This window comes from Centroberyx affinis, unplaced genomic scaffold (assembly GCF_046629955.1).
Source record: "Centroberyx affinis isolate AG114_WGS23_722 - 3 ecotype Tasmania unplaced genomic scaffold, CSIRO-AGI_Caff_v1 ptg000283l_1, whole genome shotgun sequence".
NCBI classification, from domain to species: Eukaryota; Metazoa; Chordata; class Actinopteri; order Beryciformes; family Berycidae; genus Centroberyx; species Centroberyx affinis.
Window position 1 is genome coordinate 212,365 of NW_027278962.1, and position 23,141 is coordinate 235,505.

The window sequence follows — 23,141 nt, forward strand, 5'->3', positions numbered from 1 at the left end:
GGCTCCGTGACACCGTTTGCACAGACACGCACATCACGGGCTGCCTCATCTAATGCGTCTATCGTTTCCTCCCCTCCCTCTCTGTCTCGCAGCATCACCGGCGGACTGGCGAAGCTGTCATAAACCGGGAATAAATTTCCGTTTAACGATCCTGAGGGGGGCTGTCATATTTCTGAATGGATATCACGGTATATTGATTTGTGAGTACAGGCCTGTGATGTGTTTTTGGATGCGACCCCCTTCAGAGGCATTATGCAACCTGCTCGTTAGGCTGTTAGTAACCGAGTGGTAGCTATTTCTGTTTGGACTGGTCGGGATATGTGCGCATATGTTGAATAGGTCTATGTGAATCATATATATTTTTTTTTTTTTTGCCAAACATTGGTTTTTTTGAGGTTCTCCAAGGACGTCAGTGAGCGGCACGTGCAGCAGCGATGTGCACGTCTGACGGCTAGACGGAGCAAGTGGGAGGGAGCCTGTTTCTCATAGTCAATGAGCTGAGTTTCCAGAGTTATCGGTGAAAACCAGGGTTCAAGCACTCTGCTTTAGCCACTCACTTGGTTCACCGCCTGGCTTGAGGATGCGACGTCATGAGTTGATTGCGCTTGACAGATGTTGCCGTGCTTCAGTTGCAAAGGCATAGATTCTCCGCGTGTATCTCGCTGTTTTTGGGGATGATTCTTTTAACACTGTTTCTCAAGTAGGTAAATGATTAGTCTTCGCGTTGCGCTCGGCCATATTGCAACATTCATTTAGTCTTCGGGATTAAAATGATACCTGGAACTGCCGCATCAATGCTACCATCTGCGGAAGCTGCGAAATTGTACCAGACCAATTACGTCCGCAACTCTCGTGTCATCGGACTTTTGTGGGCCATCTTTACTATCCTGTTCGGTATCGTTAACGTGACCATCTTCTCACAGCCCTATTGGATTGGCGATGGCGTGGATACGCCACAGGCCGGCTACTTCGGCCTTTTCCACTATTGCATCGGAGACGGAATATCCAGAGAGCTGGCCTGCCAGGGCAGCTTCACTGAGTTCGCTGCTATTCCCTCCGGTGCGTTCAAGGCCGCCTCCTTCTTCATTGGGATGTCCATGATGCTGGTTGTCACCTGTATCGGCTGTTTCAGTCTCTTCTTTCTCCTCAGCACTTCCACCGTGTACAAGATTTGTGGCTGGATGCAAGCAGCATCAGGTACGTGCACTTGTTTTTTCCAGTGGGAATACATAGGCTATTCCAGTGGGTTCCGCGGCCCTCGAGGGGTCCTTGAAAGGGTCTTCCAGGGTCTCAGCAAAATGAAAGATTTATTGTTGTTTCATTGACGAAATGTTAGTACGAGATCTAATGTATAAGAATGTCAACTTTGATCATAGGCTTCACTCTCTCCGCTGTTATCTCCCCAGCAATAATAAAAACAGTTAGGCCCATGTAATTCTTTCCTACAGCATCTAACAACAAAAATCAGATGGGTGCCCTTGGGTCAATATAGGTGTCTATTTGGGGGTCCTTGACATGAAAACCTTTTTGTAACCCTTGGAATGGGCTACACTGGAATGGATTTGTATTTTATTAGAGTAGTTGGTTCTCAGTGTCCTCAGTGCCTAGCTGTCCATGGTGCTGAAGTGTTGCTGAGGGAGTACCAGGCATGTTGCCCTTCATGAAGTTTTAGCTATTGCCCCTTCCATGAAAGGGGGGGTTGATACTAGACTGTTATCAAGAAACTACCAATAGGTGGTTATTCAAAGTTAGACCAATCTCAGCTTTACTAGGCGATATCACTGTTTTTGACAGATGGTCAGTGTTACACCTTGATGTTAATTCATCACACCATGCTTCTGTGTGTTATTCCATTATTAAACCTTCTCCTGATACATCACTACCAGAGAAGTGCATATAGGCTACAGTACCTGCTGCTTTTCAACCCTAACCCAAATGTCAACAATGGTGGTACAACATGATATAGTGATAGGGTAATAGGGTTGCCATGTACTGTCAGACTGGAGTCCAGATCATAAAAACACATTTCAAAAGAGATACCGAATTTACAAATGCAACTTAACTGAATTTCATGAGAGTAATTGTAGACTGTATTTTCAATTATATTGCACAAACGTCCACAGTCATACTGGCACCACAATAGAAAATAAGAAAAGCTGTGTCGCACACTCCAGCTCCATAGAAAATACTTATTGGATAACATTTCGGCCTTGTTCAAGATCAAGAGATCACCACAGTCTATCATCAGACAACAGGTGTGTGTGTGCATGTCCTTATGTGTGTGTGTGTGTGTGTGTGTGTGTGTGTCGGAGGGGGGGGTGTCCACAGTATCATAGAGATCAGTGGTTCCACTGCTGGCTGTGAAGTATTTTCTCACTGTAACTGTAGGCTAATGTCATCCAATCCAAGTGGAGGCCTCCATCATCTGAAAGCAATCTAAACATTGCCAAGCGCCTGGCTCTGCTCCACTGTTCCAGTGGTCGAATCAGCCCGCTTCCTGCTTCCTGCTCACAGCAAACACAAATGAGGGGATTATTTGGAACAACTCCAGCTCGGTGCGTTATCTTGGGCTGAATTAACGCAATAAGCCTGTCTAATGAGGGCACCGCTGGGCTTTGTGGCTCTGCAGCTACGAGATGAAAGAGGAAGCCAGGAGGAGACCCTGACCACAGCAAGTTGGCACAGGGAAGCCTAATGAGCAAGCCTGGCTGCTTAGCACTGTCAAACTTCATTACACTTAGCTCAAGGTTAAACTCATGCTGCCATCACTTACTAGCAAGTCTGGCCCTGCGGAGGACAGGTGGCCCACTGGCATCTGTAATGGGCCCCTTACCGTCATCTGATGTTTTGATGGGGTGGTACAAATAATTGCTATGATAGAGATACAATGGCTGCCAGAATGTGTGTTTGTGTGTGTGAGAGAGAAAGAGAGACAGAAAGAGAAAGAGAGAACAGAGGGTCGGCCAACTTGTCACCCATGCCTGCTCCTGGACTGGTCCAAGGACGTGAGTGACACATGCTCAGTATTCACAGCGCTGCTCCCAGCACACGAGTCTCATACCATTTACTCTCTACTCGCTGGCTCCAATCTCTCTCTCTCTGCTTCAGCAATTACCATAATAGAGCTTTTTTGTTTTTCCATCACTGCATTGTATATAGGATAGGATAGGATATAGCATTCTTTCTTGTGTTTGGTGTTTGAAAACTCATATTGTCTTCATTACTGTAGGATAGTGTATCACAACACAGCTCATAGCACAGTACCATGCCTCAGTGAGTTAGCGTTAATATCAACTCAATATCAAGGTCATATGTGTTGGCCAACTATAGTGATGTATACCGTCCGTGCAGCAGCTTTCACAAATCCCTTTGGGCTGAGGCCAGAAGGTTGTGAACATATATTTAACAACATATAACAAATTCACATGGTTAAACAGAGCCTCACTCCGGCGGGTCAGTTACTGCGAACAAGCCCACATCTCCAGCCATCTCCAGGGAGGGAGTTGTTGGTGAAACCCAGGGAAAAAGGCTGAATGTTTGATGAGAGAGCGAGCCACCAGGACACATTAGAGGAGCATCGGCGAGGCGGCTCTCAAAATGTCTACCGGAGCAAAAAGAAGTAGAGTGCAGAAGTGCTCCTGCGTCCATCCTGCCCTAGATGAACTCGTATCCTTCTTTTACTCTCTTCGCTAGAGCTATTTCTGTCTGTGCATCTGCTCAAGTCCATGGCATGCAGATGTAACCATGTGGGGGGTTTTTTTTTCCACTGAACTGAGCATGGCAACCTACATGACGCACAAGCCCTCTACCTTATATCTTTCTGTTACCTTCACACAATTTCACCCTTCTGTGCATCTCTCCGCCAACTCTCTTCACCTGCTCATTTTGACCTTATAGTATCTCCGGTTCCACTCTCCTTTCATTCCTTTTTTCACTTCATTTCCTCTTTCCTCTCCCTCTCCTTCTGTTCACAACCTCGTTTCAGTGAGTACAGTACGTGCTCTCCATTTCTACCTCTCTCTCTTTCTCTCTCTCTCTCTCTCTCCTGTAACTGCAGTTCTTCGTCAGTCTGTACACCAATTAACTGAGAAACGCAAAACAAAGCTGGCAGTGCCCTCAGAGGCAACCAGACTGTGAGGTCAATGATAATTACTTCACCGTTTCATACCCTCTCTACAAATTCCCTGTCATGTTGAGAGACTGTGTTTTTTTGCCAGCCTTCTCTCTATTTTATACTGTTGTTTCCTCCCCAAAACACAATGAAATAGAAATGAGTCATACCTGTGAATGAGCAGGACATAATCTAGGGCAAGTCAGCACAACACATGTGCAGAGTGTCGCATGTGCAAAGATTTGCTACAGACTGGGCTGTTTTCAGTGGTGGTGGCTGTTTACTCAGGAGTCTGTTTTTCCATTTTCTTTTTGTCTTTTTTTCTGTTCTTTGGACTGTTCTGTTAGACTGCCCATCCTTTCTGTCTCATGTATGGATGTTGTTTTTCTTGGAATAATTAAGAAAAGAAAAAAAAGATTTGCTTTAGAATTCAAAGTCAAGCCAGATGACAAAATTGCATTCGCCGACATCCTCTGCTTAGTGTTTGATGTCTTTGGTAGCGAATACTTAGGGGATAGCTTTTTAGATTGTGCAGCAGCCTGTGCTTTCTGCAGCATTTGCGAGGCTTGCTCTGATGATGCGCTGAAATAAATTTAAATGCATGAACCTTTGTTTAATGGGGTCCATTTTCTGGCCCATTGATCCTAAAGGACTTTGTTTCTGTGCTTGTGCTGCATCTCAGATGTTGTTAATTAGACACACCTATATGGATGTTTATATGGGTGTAAGATTTAATGTTTAATTTTATTACATATAAGATTCATAAGGTTGATCAGCAGGTTGCCAAGTTGATTAAGGAGGCAGCCTAGTTGTCAAAATGTTTCTGGTTCAATCACCAATAAAAACAGTGTTCAGTATTAATCACATGCTCCTGAAGAAAGGTACTATATCTCCATATACAGTATATACATGCATAGTATGCTGCAAGGGTGGATATTGGAAAATATTTAGCTAAAAATACAGCAATGCAATCCAATATGTTCTTGTGGTTGTATCTGTCCTTGTAAAATTAAACCATGCAGATACATTCAACACCTCTAATTGGCCTAATAGGGATCAACATGCCAAAACTTTGAAGTCTGCAGCCTGTGGTGAGAAAGGGTGGGTAGAAGACAGAGGAGAGACAGAGAGACAGAAACAAAGAGAGCAAAAGAAATGGGAGAAAACATGTCTGAGAGGGGAAGAGCTGCATGATGTCTGAATGTGGACAGGCAGACAGACAACAAATCAGCGCCATAGAGCTAAGAGAAGACATGCCCAACCCTCTAAGATATCTCTCTCTCTCTCTCTCTCTCTCTCTCTCTCTCTCTCTCTCTCTCTGTATGTATCATTATCTGCCTTTCTCTCTGGCTGGCTCTCTCACTCCCATGGTCCATTAGTTCCACTGAGAGGCTTGTTCTGAAAGAAGCATTAAAGCCTAGTTGAATGCAGAGATGGATAGTGGTGGAGCTCGGCGTGAGAACAGCCATCCTAGAGCTGCACTTTTCACTGCAGTAAAACTAGACCTGTGCACTCTGTCTTTCTAGTGTTAATGCTGAAAGGGAGCGCTTTTGTCTGCATACCTTATCTGCCTTTTTAAGCAGATTAGTGTTTGATGGAGGAAAAGGCTGATTCTGTTGCTCTTGCCACAGGATGTGTGTGTGTGTGTGTGTGTGTGTGTGTGTGTACCATCCGGTCCCTTAGGTGGAGAATGTAGAAGGACATCCTATATCTGTAGGCTCGTGCATGACCCTGGGCTGCCCAGGGCTTGGTGAAGAGTCTTTTTCTGGCACCCTATGTAAAACAACAACAAAAGTCGCCACTCCCAAATATTATTCTGTTTTTAGCAAGGATTAGCATATAAACCAACTAAATTGTGTTAAATAGGCACAAATGAACAAAGCTTGACTGTAATTTGAGTGCAGCCAAGCTTATTGACTTGACCCCTTAGTAGTAAACAAACCAAAATTTTGCCAACACAGGAAAAAAAACATTGTATATATTAACCTTTACAGCAGATTCAAGTTTTTTTTTATCTTGCAGCGTTTTTGTCATTCATCCTTGAATGACCTCCTGAATCTTAACAGCATGTCACATCGTGTTCAAGTGAGTGAACCTGGCTATTTTCACACAGCAGGACTAATCTGTACCGGCACTGTGCTTACCCAGAAAATTCATGTTAACTTTGTACAGTTCTATCAACTGTAGTGAATTGTTATCCAGCCACACTTCAGTTCACTTCAATTTGGTTTGACATTGTGGAAATACTTTACCAGGAGAGACCAAGCAGGTACATTACTACTACTACGTTTTCCCCCATATAGAGTGTTAGTGAGTGCAAAAGATTATGTAATTCAGAGTTGGTTTGCCTTCTGCTGTTCATAGGATCCCATTTAGTTGGAAACTCCATCAAACATCTTACTGACAGACATCCTTGTCAACATGAAGCCATAATCCATCTTTGGGAATTCAGTGGCATTTGATGGCTGCCGAGCAGCTTTCATTTCAGGCAATAATTTCAATAACTGCCAGCAGGTTCTCAGACAAAAAGCAATTGAATAAAAGCGCACAGCAGGAATAATAGAGCTTGCATTGGCAATGGTGTGATTTGCTACACCACTCTGATAATATTTGCTGGATTGTTGCAAGGTGTGTAGAAACTCATGTGACAAAGTTACCTTTTATCAAAGAGATACTTGCCCAATATTATTAGAACAAAGTATGTAATGGGAAACAGCAGATAAATGATTAAATGGAGGGACAATGGGTGAAATGAACCAGTAAGTGATAAACACAGGTAATTGGCATTTCTCATTTCCAGTCAATGGATAAATAATCAGGGAGATTTACTATTTGAGGCCTTCCAACTCCCAGATTACTCCCCCTAGCTGTTGAATAAATTACCCATGGCTTGTTCCCTCAAATTAACTTCATAATCTTCTGCACCTCCACACTGTACAGTCATAACCGTGCAGTCTGGTCCAATTGTATGCATAACTTTCACAAATACTATATAGGCACATCCAATCTGCAGTGTGTGTGTTTGGTGTTTGGTGGCTGTTCTTACCTAAAAAGTCTTGTCATGTCTTAGAGTCAGTGTTTGGGGGATGCCAGCTTGACTTACCATGTTAGAATTTGTTCTGGTGTATTCCAGGCAAAGTCAGAAATTTTTATTCAGCCTCGCACTGCAGTAGCGTCTTACAGTGGAAGGAGTGATGCCTCTCTTCAGTACATCAAGTCAGACCCCCAGTGGGGCAGATTTGTGTAATGTAGACACTGAAACAACATGGGAGAGTGCTGTCTGCTGCTTTTATGGTGCATTAGCCCTTTTAACTGATACACCAGTGAAAAAGGAACTGAGAAAGAGAAAAGAGTGTGTATTTGTGTGCCTGTGTGCCTCTGTGTGTGTACGTGTGTACATGTGTGCGTGAGTGGGAGAGAGAGGCTAGACTCATATTGTGGCATTATAAAAGCAAAATAACAAACAAGACAAGATAATACAAGATTTTGAAGCAACAGAAACATGAAACCCCCGCAGAGTAGCGCACAAAGCTTAAATAGGCTTCAGAAGTCTTTGGCTGAAACCCACACTGGCTGTCTGGAGGACTTGACAGTGGCAGTCAGGTGGTAGCAGAGAGGTGAGGAGTAGCGGTTTGGGATAATTGCGGAGCCTATCTGTATTCTCACTGGGTCTTCTCAGAGCGGCACTGAAACTGAATGTGCTGACCCACAACCTTTTTCAATCAAATCAACTGGATGCACAACACTGCCTCTCGCACTAATCCACACATGGCACCTTCGCAGCAGGCGGCTCAACGCTCTAAGGTGAGATAGAGATGATCTCTAGAGTACAAACTCATTGCTGTGCCTCTCCCCAGCTCTCTCTCTCTCTCTCTCTCTCTCTCTCTCTCTCTCTCTCCTATCTATCGCTCTCTCTCTCTTTCTGTCTCATGTATACACACTCTTTCTCTCTCTCCCTTTCTTATATTTCTTCCTCCCCTCTTCCCTCTCTAACAAGTTGATCTGCTTTAAAACCACCTCTGCATTAACACCTTCCACTACTGCATTTTTTTAATTAAGAAACACACACAGCCAGTTGAACACCATCTAATTATAGCTGGGGGGCATAGGGGAACCATCCGCCACGCAGCTCACGGTCCTGCTGACAGTGGGCAGGAGGAACGGAGGATGGATAGGGGGTGGATGTGCACGCCCCATCACAAAAACAGCACACACAAACCTAATAATTTATATGCATTTACATGCTTTTCTCCTGTAATAGCTTACCATGGCTATGTTTGGGGACAGAGTATAGTAAAGTAGAGTTCAGAAATACTGTATTTCTACCAATTTATTATGTTCATGAGAGATTCATACAGATGGCTTTAGAGGGATGGCCATGTGGTATTTTGTAATGCAGAAATTGTTCATTTAGTGCTTATTTGTGAATGCAGAACAGTTGGTTTAATTTAAAGACCCCCAAGATCATGTTTTTGGACGTAAACCCAAACAGATCAATGGTGATTAATTAGCCCACTCTTTGTGAGTTTGGATGTTGCGCATTGAAATACAAACTCTAAATGCCAGCCAAGTCATCATGACTCCCCAGAGTCCTCTGGTGTCCCTGCAGCCCTGCTGGGTGTGGACTATAGATTTGCTGGAGTTAATCCCTGTGATCTCAGAAGTAGCCTGGCTCAGGCGGGAGCTCAGGCTGCTGATTTATTCCACTGGAGGAGGTATGAGGTGGGACAACAAGGACACTGTGACCCATAAAAAAAACTTACTATGCTGTAGTGACAGCAGTGGTAGCAGTGCACATGCTTGCATGTGTGTATGTGTTTATGTATCAGTGTGTGTGTATGCATGCACATACAAGCACACATATGTATAAATACATTAATTTCTGTCAGTTACAGTGGTTTGTGTGTGCTTAAAGGATAAGGCTGGTGTTTTTTAATGCATTTCTTACTGTCAACAAATCCTATGAAAATAACAAAATCAACAATGCGTTTGCTTTACTCCCGTTACTTTCTGACTTCCCATGTACCGTTTTTAGCCTTCAACCTGGAAGTCATTGGCTCCAATTGTAAGCTAAAAACATTTAAATACAGCTCACAAAGACATAGTTTCAATTTTAAAAATCGCTAACTGTTACCATGAAAAGTCAGGCTTGTAGTTTTTACCAAATCAAATTCAAATGGGAACAAATTCTTCATTACGCCGGGGACTATTTTAGGTGCTACAGAACTACTTTCCTGAGATCGCAAACGTGTTTACAGCCAGCTTATTAAGTTGTTTGAGGAAAAGGGTCGGCCAGCCAGGTGCATCGTGATTCGAGATGATGAAATATGCTGCCAAAGCAACGGCATGGCTCTTTGACGTGTTTTTAATCGTTTTTTTAATACAATGGAGTTCTATGGCTGCTGGGACATGGCTTCATTGGGCATCGGCTACATGGACGAGACTTGTTGGCAAAACAAAATCATTGCTGATTTTGTTATTTTCATAGGATTTGTTGACGGTAAGAAATGCATTAAAAAACACCAGCGCTATCCTTTAAGTTATTCCAGTTATTCCAATAAGGCTGGAGAGTGCATTCTGTTGCAACCAAATTTTATATTTCTAATTTCTGAGTGTTTTCGCCATTTCAACAGCAAATGCAGCTGTAACTACATCATTATTCAATGACCTCGTTGTGGAGGTTGGTCCTCTGCCGCAGCCCCTCAGTCTGTCCCGGGTGAATACTCCTAATGTTTGATCACTGCCTGAGAGAGCACAATTCTGCTTCAGCCATGGCCGCTTCCCTCATGAGCTAGCGGCCCAGTCAATGTTTTCATGGAGAAATCAAAGGCCTCTTTTGATCCCCACTGCCCTGGCCAATCCTGATCCTCTGTGGAGGTACAGGCCACATCTGGACCTGTTACATAAGCCCTCCACCCCGGCTGCCTCCCGCTATGCTCACTGCGGTTTACGCTGCGCTCCTCCCTCAATTCCTCTCCCCCTCCCTCCATCCACCTCCGCATCCGTACCTCTGCTTCAGCCTGAAGTGCTACATCTGCCAGAGGCACAGGGCGCACTCCTCTACCATCCTGATAGAGATCACTTGAGTGTAGCCCTTGTATAATTTCAGAGGGCACGGTGTGGCCCTCCTTTGTCCTGCTTCACCTGTAGACTATCACAGGCCTCTCTCCTTTCTAATACCACCTTTAATCAATATGTAATAATGAGGAGCCCTCTCACAGCATGGTCTGTGGACATTGGCAGTCAGAGCACATACCCTCTCTGAATATATTTGGCCAAAGCAGGCAGGAGAAGAAAAGCTTCTAAAGATGACGCAACGTCACTGAGCATCAACTCCAAGGAGACAATGAGCCACTGTTTATGCGGTGTGTCGCCTAATGCCTTTGAGTAAGAAATATTACAGATGATTGACAATCTTGTAGTACATGCATTCACACATCATGCCCACATAATGCCCTATGGTAATATACTGTGTATACAGTAGATATAGATATATATAGATATAGATATAAATATAGATATAGATATAGATAGCTAGAGGTCACAGTAAATGGAAGAAATTGATGGTGTGTTGAACCACAGCCCTGATCCATTGTCACTGCATGACAGAAAATCCTTTTAGGAAGAGATGTCTCTTTTCAGCCTGATGGCATCATACCTAAGGCTAGCTCTAAAGCTGTTGTCAGAATTATATTTCTAAAGATTAGTCTCCCTCTAGTTAAATTTTATTCCCTGTTGTATAAGTCAGAGTGCTTCCCACAGCATACAGGTACAGTATACTGTACAGTAGCCGCAGGGACATGTGTGGGAAGATTATTTTCAGGATTGCAAGATGGTGAAAAAGTTTGTGTAAGACTTGTCCTGGCACAAAACAGATGATTTGATGAAATAAGCCATTCCTTGCTCCTTCTAATCCTTGAATTGATTTGATAGGTAGGCTGTGGGCATTATGTGCTCGCTGTGCAGAAAATAGCTGATGATGTTGACAGAGAGAGCTACAGAGGATGCCTGGAAGCTCCTTGCTCCCCTCCAGCAACCACAAGTTTTGCCAACAACTGGAGCAGAAATAGATTTGGACTGAAGACAGCTCATCTCAAGAAGCATGTACCTCATCTTCCTGGGGAGATAGTTGGAGTCAGTTTGAAAAGTTTCTCTTGCTCCTCTTTCCACTGCATCCTTGACACTTAGGACATATTTTTTTAAAGAACAGTCTTGAGTTTGTGTCCAGCCAACTGTCTAAAAGAATCTTCATCTTCTGTCTCTGCTGTGTAGAAGTGTGAAACTGTCAGTCCTATATGACATTTCGAAAACTTTTTTTTGACTTATTGCTGCATAAACTGAGAGAGACAGATTATGACATTGTCACAGTAACAAATTACATTGTTATCCTTTCTATAATAGCACTTCCACAGCACTCATACTCTCCTTCCATTGTTCTCTCCACACCCCATATACCTGGACTATGAAAGCTTTTACTCAGACTTATGGGGTGACACATTTTCACACTCCATTTAGCCACACTATATACATCATACACTCCTAATTGCCCCATTTATCTGGATGCAATTATGGTATATCATTGTCATAGTCTGAGGCCATCATTCTTGTGGACTCGTTGGCTCATCTTTGGAGCCAGAGATGAATTACAATTGTCCAGAGTGAACAGAGGGTTGACGCTGCCCACAGTTCATCAGAGCCAATCTGGACTGGCAGTGGGGAAGATTGGATTAATTTGTCTCATTCTACACCCTCATCATCATCATCATTTGACTACACAGAGCTCCCAGAAGTGGCTCTACAGGTACAGCTGGGCTCATATTTTCTTTAGTGTTATTGTAGTTATGAGACTGATATCTCATAACTACATGGGAAGCAACCATAGCAACCCAAAACTGAATGACTCCCTTTTTGCAACAAGCCAGACCTTCACCGGCATCCTAAAACCTTCACTGAAATCCTTGAGCAAACATTGTGCCAGGCAATCTCAATCAATCCCAGAATATATACCATTGGGTGTTATGTGTATTTGCTCACATTGGACAATCCAATCACAAAAAAAGTGTTTGGAAATCAATCCACCATAGTTTTCTGTGATGATAATGCCTGGTGCAATATGACTTTGTCCTGATGTGGTAAACCCCATCCACCTGGTACTCCAAGCTGGTGTAAGATTTGACCCAGGTTGGCTGCAGTGCCATATTTTACTCACTAACACTGTAAAAGAATGAACAGATTTCCTTGCACTTACATGGGTGTGTGGGCTAGTTTTGGATAGTAGAGTTCCAGTCCAGATGGTGTAGCTTGATAATGTATAAAACCATAATTCTGCTTCTAATATCATAAACTACACTGGGAGTCATCAAGCCTTACACACACACACACACACACACACACACACACACACACACAGTCCTTGAAGAGGACCATAGCAGTGCTCCTACTAATTATGTTCTTCATTCTGCTCTAACAAAACCTTTCCTCCTCTATCTCTATTGGTGTAGGACGCTCCTTTATTCCCAAACCTCCCACCTCTGCCTTGCAGCCTCATTCAGTGGCACACAAGCAGAAACACACTACCACTGTAGATGGTGCCAGCTCTCCTCCTCCTCTCTGCTGTCTGTCTGTGTTTTGGCATCGACAGTCAGTCATTCAGTGAGAGGCAGCACCTAGCTCCCACTCTTTTATTAACCCTTATTTAACCAGACCAGCGGCCTCTGGGAGTAGTGCAAGAGGTGGCAAGTTATGCATATTAACATTCACATCCGGCAGGGCTAACACTGAGAAGCTCTGCAGGAGTAGCTGGAGGCTCAGCAGTAGTTGTTTACAGAGAGAGGGGACAGCATGTCTTGTTCACTTACCCTGCCCAGATTCAGTCAGGGGATTCAAACCAGTAACCTTCCAGTGACATGATGGCTTCTTTAGACATTAGGCTACTGCCACCACTGCCACCTCTCCTCCACAATCTGGCATTAGGCCTTGGGCTGCTTGTCTCCAGTCTCAGCAATGTGAGTCATCCGACCACCCAGCCACACTGTCACACACTGCCTTACTACCGGCAGGAGTCTCACTCAGCCTAGAGCTTATGCTGAGAACAGCAATGTAGACAACAAGCATCAGGGATGAACCATGTCTCAAGGGGCTGTAGATCACATTACTAGCCAATGAAGAACAATCACAAGCTGTTATATGGTTATGTTTGGATGTGTGTAATAATGTTACTGTCTTTTTGTATGTCATTACACTTGTGTCTTCTGGGTTTCCCTGCTGCAAATCAATTGCCTTCTATAAGAAAGGGACTAAAAGGAAGACTGAACTGAACCCATTGCACTGATGTGAACTTGAGATTTAGCTACATTCAGGTCACTGTTTCACCTGTGGGAGCCTAACATTAGCTGTGCTTTAAGCAGACTTACCTATGCATATTCATAGTAAGCCCCACTGGGATAAACACTCAAAGCTGTTCCCAGAACTTGTGCTGATTTTCTGTTTTGAAATGATTTTTTTTTAGTTTTTACCTTAAATGCCACTCTGCCAGCCATGGGCTCATACACCAGAGAGGCTGTCTGTTCGGTAAACACGCTCATTTATTCATCAGCACCAAGATGTGTCACTGTGAGAAGTGACAAATGATGTTCAGCACATAAACCACTGCATCTATTTTGCACAACGACAGAGATGTTTGTGTATGTCTCTGCGTGTGTGTGTGTGTGTGTGTGTGTGTGTGTGTGTGTGTGTGTGTGTGTGTGTGTGTGTGTGTGTGTGTGTGTGTGTGTGTGTGTGGTACAACTAGATCCATATGCAGTCTGAGATAGAACAGTTTGGAATGTGTGTATGCATAATTCAGTTTGTCACAGCTATTTAAACAAAGAGCTGGAGAAAATGGGATCCACAAAGGACTGTGGGAGTTGAAAAATGTGAATCCCCTTTCATGGCTACTTAGATGTGCTGCAGATGATGTGAGAGATGCGGAGAGCACAAATATTGAACATGCAGAGAAAGAATCACACACAAACACACGCGCATGCACAACTGCATATTTGCATAAATTTACATAGTCACCCATGCAATGCAGAAACACTGAAAATACACTCAGATTTGCAACAGTCTCGACTGTCTCTGTTGAGCATGAGCATCAGATAGTACGGGGGGTCGAATTACATCCTCTGCATCATAAACCTGAATCTGTTGCAGTGTGTTTAGTGACAAATATATCAGATTAATTTCTTTGTATGCTAAACAGAACCTCTGAATCCTGCCAAATCCAATCAAGCTGCTGCTTTGGAGGTCACATTGGAGCTCCATTGACCCTTGGCACCTACACTACTTGCAAATGACACATCGAGATTATAGGAGTCAATGGGATTCATTCGGTATCAATGAGATTAACTAGTCTCTTCAGGAAAATGAGCCAATGTGCTACTGGCACATCCATCGCTATCACAGAGTCCTGTACCGTGTCCCAACCTGGCCATCTGCCGGTCGGCCCTCAGACTTCCCCATAGTGCCATTCACACCTAATCTGCCCTACCTATGGTCTCTTACATAAGCTGCTGTTTGCCAACACGCATGTCTCATTCCAGCTTTCCACTTGCATGATCCCAGTGTTCCCAGGGAGAGAGAGAGTAGAGAGAGGTGTGTGTATCTGCAGTATGTGTATGTGTGGAAGAGAGAGAGTGAGAAAGCGCTGAGAATAGCTCCGCCAAGGGGCTCCAGCATATGGTAGCCAGTGCTCATGACGTTAGTATGGTGCTGGGTACTTGCTGGAGGCCACACACAGGGCCGCGGCATGGCACATGGGCTCTGTCTCTCACCACCTCCTCCTCCTCTCTCTCTCTCTCTCTTCCTCTGTCTCTGTCAGCCTCTCTCTCCTCCTCCTCTCTCTACCTCTCCAGTCTCTCCTGTCTCTAAGCCTGGCTTCTGCTCTCCTCTGCTCTCTTGAGAACAGAAAAGAGGCAGAGAGAAACGCAGAGCTGAAAGGTTAGGATAATGCCGTCAGTTAAAATCATGTCTCTGCTCCGACTGACAGCTGCATTCTGTCAGGTGTGCTGCTACTTTCGTTGCTGGGATTTGGAGCATACCATGTTTTACTGCAGTACGAAGTTGTGCTGAAATGCTGACAAGTGAATTACATATATCTAAAATATATATAAATATGCTATTATGATATGAAAAATATTATTCTATATTCATATGCCATTATATCATTGTTTATATCTTAACTTCAGAGTCAGTTGTTTGGCCCCTTAGTCCCCAACATACATTCCCATGCTTCCTTGTGGTCCACCTGCCCCTCAGATATTTAATATCTAACATCTCTCAAATACAAAATATCATTTGTGCTATTTAGTCATAATTATTCTAAATATATAGTAGATCATACCTCAATAATCCATCACCCCCCTTTCCTAATGGTTTTAGTTCCTTTCATAAATGAGTCGGCAGCAGCAGAGATAGCTGCGTTCGAAAATGCAACAGTTGCCAAGCTGGTAATAACTAGAGTAATATCCAATCTCAGATATTCTTACACAGTCTGCTATCAGACTCCATTGTAGCTGCACTGGCAATATCTCAGCGTGACGTAACGTCATCTTCGTTTACACACCACTAAACAATGATATTGGCCCAGAAATGCAAGGTATATTGCCAACAGTTTAAACTTTAATATCTCTGTTCTCTATTGATTTGCATGGTAAACATACACATGTGTATGAACCTGTCATCCCCAGACATTTTGGGTGCACTAGATCCCTGATGAAACCTACATCCCTGAATTCTCATTTAATTTGTGCACCATAACATATTTAACATTTTAATGTATTTGAAATCTCTTACAAGGCAGGAAACTAAACAGTACAGAGAAGATAGCTGATTTATAAGTTGGCTAACACATACATGTCATGTCCCTTTGTCCAGAATACTATTAATTGTGTGTAAAAACCTTAAGTGAACCCTCTTTTCTTCCTTCGGTGCTGTCATGGGTGGAGCTTCCTATTGGTGGTATAGTAGTTGTTTCTTTTGTTTTGCTTTTTGGTTTTTTCTCAGTGAGTTTTGATTAAGCCCCTGATTATGTAAGTGGATGTAGCGCTGTGCTGGAATGGGGCTGCTGGCAGGTGCTGAGTTGTGTTGTGTTGTGTGTGGCTGTGGATTAGTTGACTCTAGGCTTGCTGTTACAGTGTGTGGAGGGGACATGTGCTTCTCTTACCACATGCTGTTTCTGGGAACAGGAGTGGCATATGTGGCACCCTCTGCTGGTGTAAACTTGGCCAGTGCATCCCTCTGAGATGTTCACCTGCAGAGGCAGGCTTTGTAGCAGATGTTTTATAATATTCTGTTGTGATTGTGACAGGTATTTTTCTGCTCTTGTGTCTCTCTTGCTCTCTTTCGGTCTGTCTCCCCTGGCGTCATTTGTCACTACTGTAGGTGTACACCTCCTTTATTTCTCTTTTCCGTCCTGCCTCGATCGCTCTTTCTTTCTGTCTCACCTGCTCCAGAGCTCTGTGTGCATCTCCTCTCTCCTCCTGTGCCTCAATGTAAAATTCATGTCGATGTCGATTCAAACCAGCGGCGTGGAGCAGACACCCAGGAGGATCTGGAAAAGCTTTTCTTACCATCGCAATAAATGCATTTATGAGACAGAGGGAATAGTAATATTGTGTATTCTATTGTAGTTATTAACTCACAGAAGTTCTAATGTAATTCAGAAGATCTAATGTTCAGTCTTCCACGGCGCTCCCGTCAATGATATGTGTTACATACACTCACATGATATATCATAGCATTTGTAAATCTAAGAGAAATAGTGATGGTAGTAATTTATTCTTGTTCTAAGGAAAATGTTTTCCTGGTGTGCTGGCCAAAAATTATATTTCCACCAGTGCACCACAGTGTATGATTTCCCATGGAGCCACACCCCCAGTCAGCAGCACCCACAAAACAGATGGACAGCTCCCTCTGCAGATCAGCTGATAACATGACAGCCTAAAGGCTGATGTTTCAGCTTTCAGCACTGTCTCCGGGTTGGACAGCTCCCCTCAAAACACAGCGGATACCAAAATCAGCCCTCTCAGCAAGTCATATTCATAGTAATATTATGTTATTACGTAAAACTGATCACTGGTTGCTCTTGTTTAATCACCTGTTGTCTGCTTAAATGGCTGTGAGGTGATGTAAAGGAATACTAGAAATTTTCTCTGCAAACAACTGCCATAGAAATGTCTGCCGTAGTATTGTTCATACAGCTGAGTGAAATAGGAGTGAGTTTTCAGCACTCTTGGCCATCCATTTGAGTCAGAACACCTACCTGAGCCCTTGCTCTGTGAACCACTGTGTGCGTACGAATTTGTTTTGACAGGCAGAGCCAGAGGGAGAGGCAGGAGAGGAGTCTAGGGGATGCTCTGCTCTGTTAGGTATGCAGTTTGTCTGCAGCATACCGCTCTGTAATTTCTCTATTTCTCACTCTCTCTCTGTTACTGAATCTCTCTCTCCCCCTCTCTCCACCCTGTGATGTCTTTCAAGACTATTAAAGACCGCAGCATTACCGTAACAAGCCGCAGTGTGTGTGCTTTAATGCGTACGTGTGGGCAGCTTGCGTATGCATATGGGAATAAAGCAGGATCGTTCTCACTCTTGGTTTTAAGAGAGGAGCTAGAAAGGAGGACAAGGAGGAGGAGTAGAGGAAAGAATTAGAGAGGAAGGGAAGTGGCATAAATGTACAGGAAGGGGAGAGCATACAAATGAGTGAGATTTCTGTTTGAAGGGTGTACAAATAAAGGCAGTGAGCAGGCTCTTAAGAGATGCAGAACCCATGGGCAACAAACTCAGGCAATATTCATAAGTAGACACACCCTCGTTTATCCATAAACCCTAATACACAAACAAACACCATCTGGGAAGGAAAAAAATGTGAGCAAAAGTTTGGGGGATAAAGAAGTGGGGAGTCTGTTTTATTATTAATGTGCAATGCACTCTGGGTAATTGTGCAGTCAGCTCCTTTTCCAGGCCTTGTGCTGTTCTGCCGCAGCGTCACCTCAGAGAAGAATCTCATCCAAATTGAAGATGAGAGAGATTTTACCCCTTGGGCAGAAACTGAGAATGAGGAGCTGCTAGTTAATATTGAAGAGGGAGAGAAAAGATGGGGGTGGAGGCAAAAGACAAATTCCATGCTGCAAATTCCATGCTGCAATGGATGCATGGTCTCTCATCATTTTTCTGAAAGGGGCAATGGAGTCATGTAACAAAACAAACAACTGCATTAAGCAGTGCTGGCTGTCAAATCACTGCCCATCAATTAAAATGTGAGAAAATGCCTGGCGGTTTTGGAGGACCATTCATATAATCAGCCCAATTAGTGCACTAAAACTCTCGCTGCTCTTGTCTCTGTCTGTGACTATCGCTGTTGTTGTTTACTGCTGTTGTTATTTACTCTGTTCTACTGCTGGCACACATCTCGTCTAGACACTTACTTCCAGCCTAAGGGAGGGAATGAAAATCAATTTGATAAATGCAATAAAAACATGGTGAAATCTCCAAAGAGAGGAGAATAGAAGAGTAGAGACTTTTAAAGCACTTTAAGTGATCATTCTTCCTCTTTATCTCTCATTTCCCCCAAAAATCTCATTATCTCTTACCTCATTTATTACACTGCACTTCTTCCCCACCTCTTTTGTTGTCCCACTTCCCTCTTTCCCCTCTCCTACCTTCCCTTCTCCTCCCTTCCTCCTGCCTCACCTCCTCCTTCCCTTCCATCCACTTGTTGTTTTGCACCTTCCTTGTCCTCCACCCTTCTCATTCCATTCTTCTCTCATCTCCCACAAGGTGTCTGTCTGGTGCTGGGCTGTATGATTTATCCTGATGGCTGGGACAGCGATGAGGTCCGGCGGATGTGTGGAGAGCAGACAGACAAGTACAGCCTGGGGGCGTGCTCAGTGCGCTGGGCCTACATTCTGGCTATTATGGGCATCCTGGACGCCCTCATCCTCTCCTTCCTGGCCTTCGTCCTGGGGAACCGACAGGACGGACTCATGACCGAAGAGCTGCTGGCTGAGAGCAAGGGTGAGAATGTTATGAAATGTAATGTAATGTGATACTTTACTGATCTCCATAGGGGAATTTGCTTTTTGCTTGCCCCCCCACCAGCGAGGTCAGAGTGCAGGTCGAGCTTCAGAACAGCAGGAGCAGGTAGGGATTTAGTGCCTTGCTTAAGAAAACTTCTGCTTGCCAACATGGGGCTTGAACCCAGATCCTTGGGTGAAGGATGGTTTCACTGACCACCTGGTCACCTCTAAAGTTTTGCAGTACTATTTCTGGAATTGATTAGTTGACCTTGTGAACATTTCTCTTAAAATATGGATTGTGTAAATGCAAATCTAGTATTGGAAGGATTGGAAAGTGATTCCCCTGAACTACAATAATTTTTAATCTTGTATATTGGGTAATCAATCTCTGAGTCATTGATGTGGAATTGATCAATCTTGCTTAGCTCAATAGTACCAATTGGATTGTCCCAAAAGTGCACTCCCAACACAATTTGTATTAGGCAGCTGGCTGTAGTCGGCTGGCAAAAGAAAACACTTAAAGTAAATGAGATTTCAATTTCAACCAATAGACACACATACTGTAAGAGTAGACACCTGATTCATCACAACCCATGTGACATTCCACAACACTTAAAATGGAAAGTTTACACACCCATTAAGATAGTTACAGCACATATGCTGGCAAATAGACAAATTGGGCTAAATACATAAAAGGATCTTATAATTCTATTTGTACATATGGCAAACTAAAGCTTTGATTTCATGAGGATTTGATGCTGCCTCTAAATAATGATAAAACTAAATTCAGAAAGCTTTAAATGTACATCTGAGCAATACCTGTGGGACTGCATGAGCCTATTTCTGGGTAATGAGTATGATATGGCATATCACAAAAATAATAACATGAAAAAGGTATGAATCCTATATACATCAGTTTCATTGGGGTTTTTTTTTTGCCATTTTTTGGAATGATTCTATGACGGACTCCTGGAAAAAAAGAAATCAAAGGACATTTTAATGACTGAGCTACCATGTGCGCTCATTTTCACATAGACATGAACCATCAAATCACATTGCAAACATTAGCTATGCTACCTCGCAAACCACATATCCACTTACTGTACCATGACTGTACAATGATCCTTCAAAGATATCAGGACAATCTCACAGACTCCCTGCCACCACCAACCAAAGATCAACCGTTCAGTCAGGGGACATGATGATTTAGTCATGGAAATGGCCGAGCCTGCACCGGTGTCCATGCATAATTCTGCATCTCTATCACAGGGGTTATGCGGTGAGATGCTGTGAAAAGGCCCGGGTCCTGCTGTCACCTCAGTGTGTCTCGGTGGGGAATGGGATTAGTATGTCCGCGCCCTGTAGGCTGTAATGGAACCAGACAGGCATGGACAACCAACATTCCCTTAAAGGGAGGTGGGGAGAGGGAACAGGAAAAGAGGGATGGAAAGGAACTGAGGCAACAGGAGATAGAGAAAAGGAGAGAGAGCAGACACGTTAATTGCAGCTGAGGGCTTTTGGAGTGGTGTGGTTAATTACCAACAGATGTTTTCCTAGTTTGCTGTCACCCTGTTCTTATGAGGGAGATATACTCATGACTTATGTTACTGTAATATTGCTGTGGTGCCGCATGTAACTGTCTGCAGCTTTAGAAAGGGGGCTGGCATCACCCTCCTTACACAGCAATATAACGGCTGTTAGTTACTAAGCCTCAGTGATGATGCTGCTCTCTCAAAATAGTTGCATGCAAACTGTGTTTTCTCACACCCTCCCCGGTGACCTTCAGTTGAGAAAGACGGGATAGAGAGAAGAAGATGAAAGACCTTGGAACAATGTTACAGAAGAGAAAACTTGAAAAGGATTATGAGTAGCATTATAAGTCAATAAATAGCCTTATTGTGTGGCCTCATTATGTACCGGTTCATTTAGGGCTCTGGGGAATCCGTCATTCTTGAACAGCTCATTACAGCTCAATTGTCTTTTACCAATTAGCTCATCCCTGGCGCCATCTGCTGGCCTTCATCTGCTCTTCACCCAGTCAGTCTGAACAGCGCACACTGGCTTGCTCCGTTGTTGGCATTGTGTGAACGTGGCAGTCTATAAATAGTATGACCTTGAGAACTGTGTTGTAGCTCTTTCAAATTGTTTCTCCCTTTCTCCCTTCCGCTCTCACAGAGGGAGGGAATGCCTAAACTAACCCATAGGTAAGTCATGAAAAAACATAAAAAAAAAAAACAATACCACAAAATATTTACATCCCCTAATAGTCTTACACAGACATTGCTGTTGTATTTTTTGTAGTGCACCCCCTCATTATGTAAACCATCATGCACAATGTAATAGCGTTGTAAGGTTTGATAGGCATGAAAATGTTATTTGTGTCCCCACGGACTATACAGCAGGGTAATTGGAACGTAAATTTGATTTACACCGTGCCTCCTGCAACACCCCCCCATCTTTTTCTCTCTCTCTCTCTCTCTCTCTCAGGTCCCTGAATTTCCATGTGTCTGTTTTCATAATGTACCAGTCCCTCAACACCAACTTAAAGGAGGGAGGCAGTCCGGGGCAGTGGAAGAGAGGAATACAGTCATTCTACGGAGCCAGGCAGCCAGCCAGCCTGCCGTTCACACCTACCTACCACAAACCCAGTGTAACGTGCCCTTGATGTCATCCATCCTGCTCACGGTCCCCACGTCGTCTCTAGGCTTCTCCCCCAGCACTTAGACAGAGCCCGGTGCACTTATAACCCCATGTGTCTACAGAGCTAACCCTTGCACAACATTGCATAGACCATGGCAGGGGCAGAGACTGTTATTGTCCCGTTGAGAAGTATGGACTACCCACTACCTACCTGGAAAGGCACAGGGTTGAAATTGTACACCTACGAGCACAGACGAAGAAATAGACATACACACACACACACACACACACACACACACACACACACATACACACACTCATATGCCAGCTCACTCACATCCACAAACACAAAAAAAATGCACCCACAAACTCTGTAATTACACACACATACATATACATGTAAAGATGCACCTGTGGGTGTGCACACACACACACACACACACACACACCATACATCACGAACTCTGTAATTACAAGTATTCAACTATGTTAACACTTAGATATGTGTACCACCGCCTGAATGTGTGTCATGTTTTATTTGTGAAAAGAAGAAACTGCTCATTTTCAGATAATATTGGGTTGATGTAACTCTATTGTGTTTCATATGTAAGCTATGACAATGAAATGAAAGTTTTCTTTCTTCTTCTTTTGCTCACATTCCCCTTTGTTCCTCTTAATTTACTAGAACAGATATTTAAGACTGTTTTCCGAGGATAATTAATATGAATATGATTAAAAAAAAAAATACTTGTATTACAAAGTTGACTGAAATATGTACAGTGAATATTAAAGATGTTCTAGGAATTTTAACTAAATCCATTCAATGCCCTGCTAGCTAACTTTGCACAGCGCTTCAGTTTGAGAAGAATCTTAATATTTTTTAGTCTGTGGTATCTACACTGTGATGGGGGCTCTTAGGACTGTCTGCTCCAGAACTTGTAGCTGCTGTATGAGTGTGTGTGTGTGTGTGTGTGTGTGCGAGTGTGCGTGCATACATGAGTGTTAGTGTGAGTGTGTTAGTGTGCATGTGTGTGTCTATCTGCGTGCAATAGTTTGTTAGGCTAGTGAACCAATATGTCAGCCTCACACACAATTGTCCTGTTGTGTAGCTAAATCTCTTTCTGTCTCTGTCTTCACCTCTTGCTCTCTCTCTCTCTCTCTCTCTTTCTCTCTCTCTCTTTTGTTGGGACATACAGGGTAATAAGTATGGCGTTGGAGTATAGTCACTGTCATCTCATCCCTCCTTCATAAACTGAAGGAGTGCAGGGTGAAGGAGTGAACTATGGTGGTAATAATTTCAGAAGGCCTGTCCCAGCCTCACCTGTGGATATGTACCT

General features: G+C 43.6%; 1 protein-coding gene across 1 annotated transcript; it reads left to right on the forward strand.

Moving 5' to 3' along the window:
• The first annotated feature begins 770 nt into the window (after window positions 1–770).
• Window positions 771–21,888, forward strand: LOC139639957 (LHFPL tetraspan subfamily member 3 protein-like). Its single transcript, XM_071514129.1, has 3 exons — window positions 771–1,197; window positions 18,926–19,180; window positions 21,692–21,888. Exons 1-3 carry the CDS (start codon window positions 771–773, stop codon window positions 21,886–21,888), a joined length of 879 nt encoding a protein of 292 aa, XP_071370230.1.
• The last annotated feature ends 1,253 nt before the right edge of the window (window positions 21,889–23,141 follow it).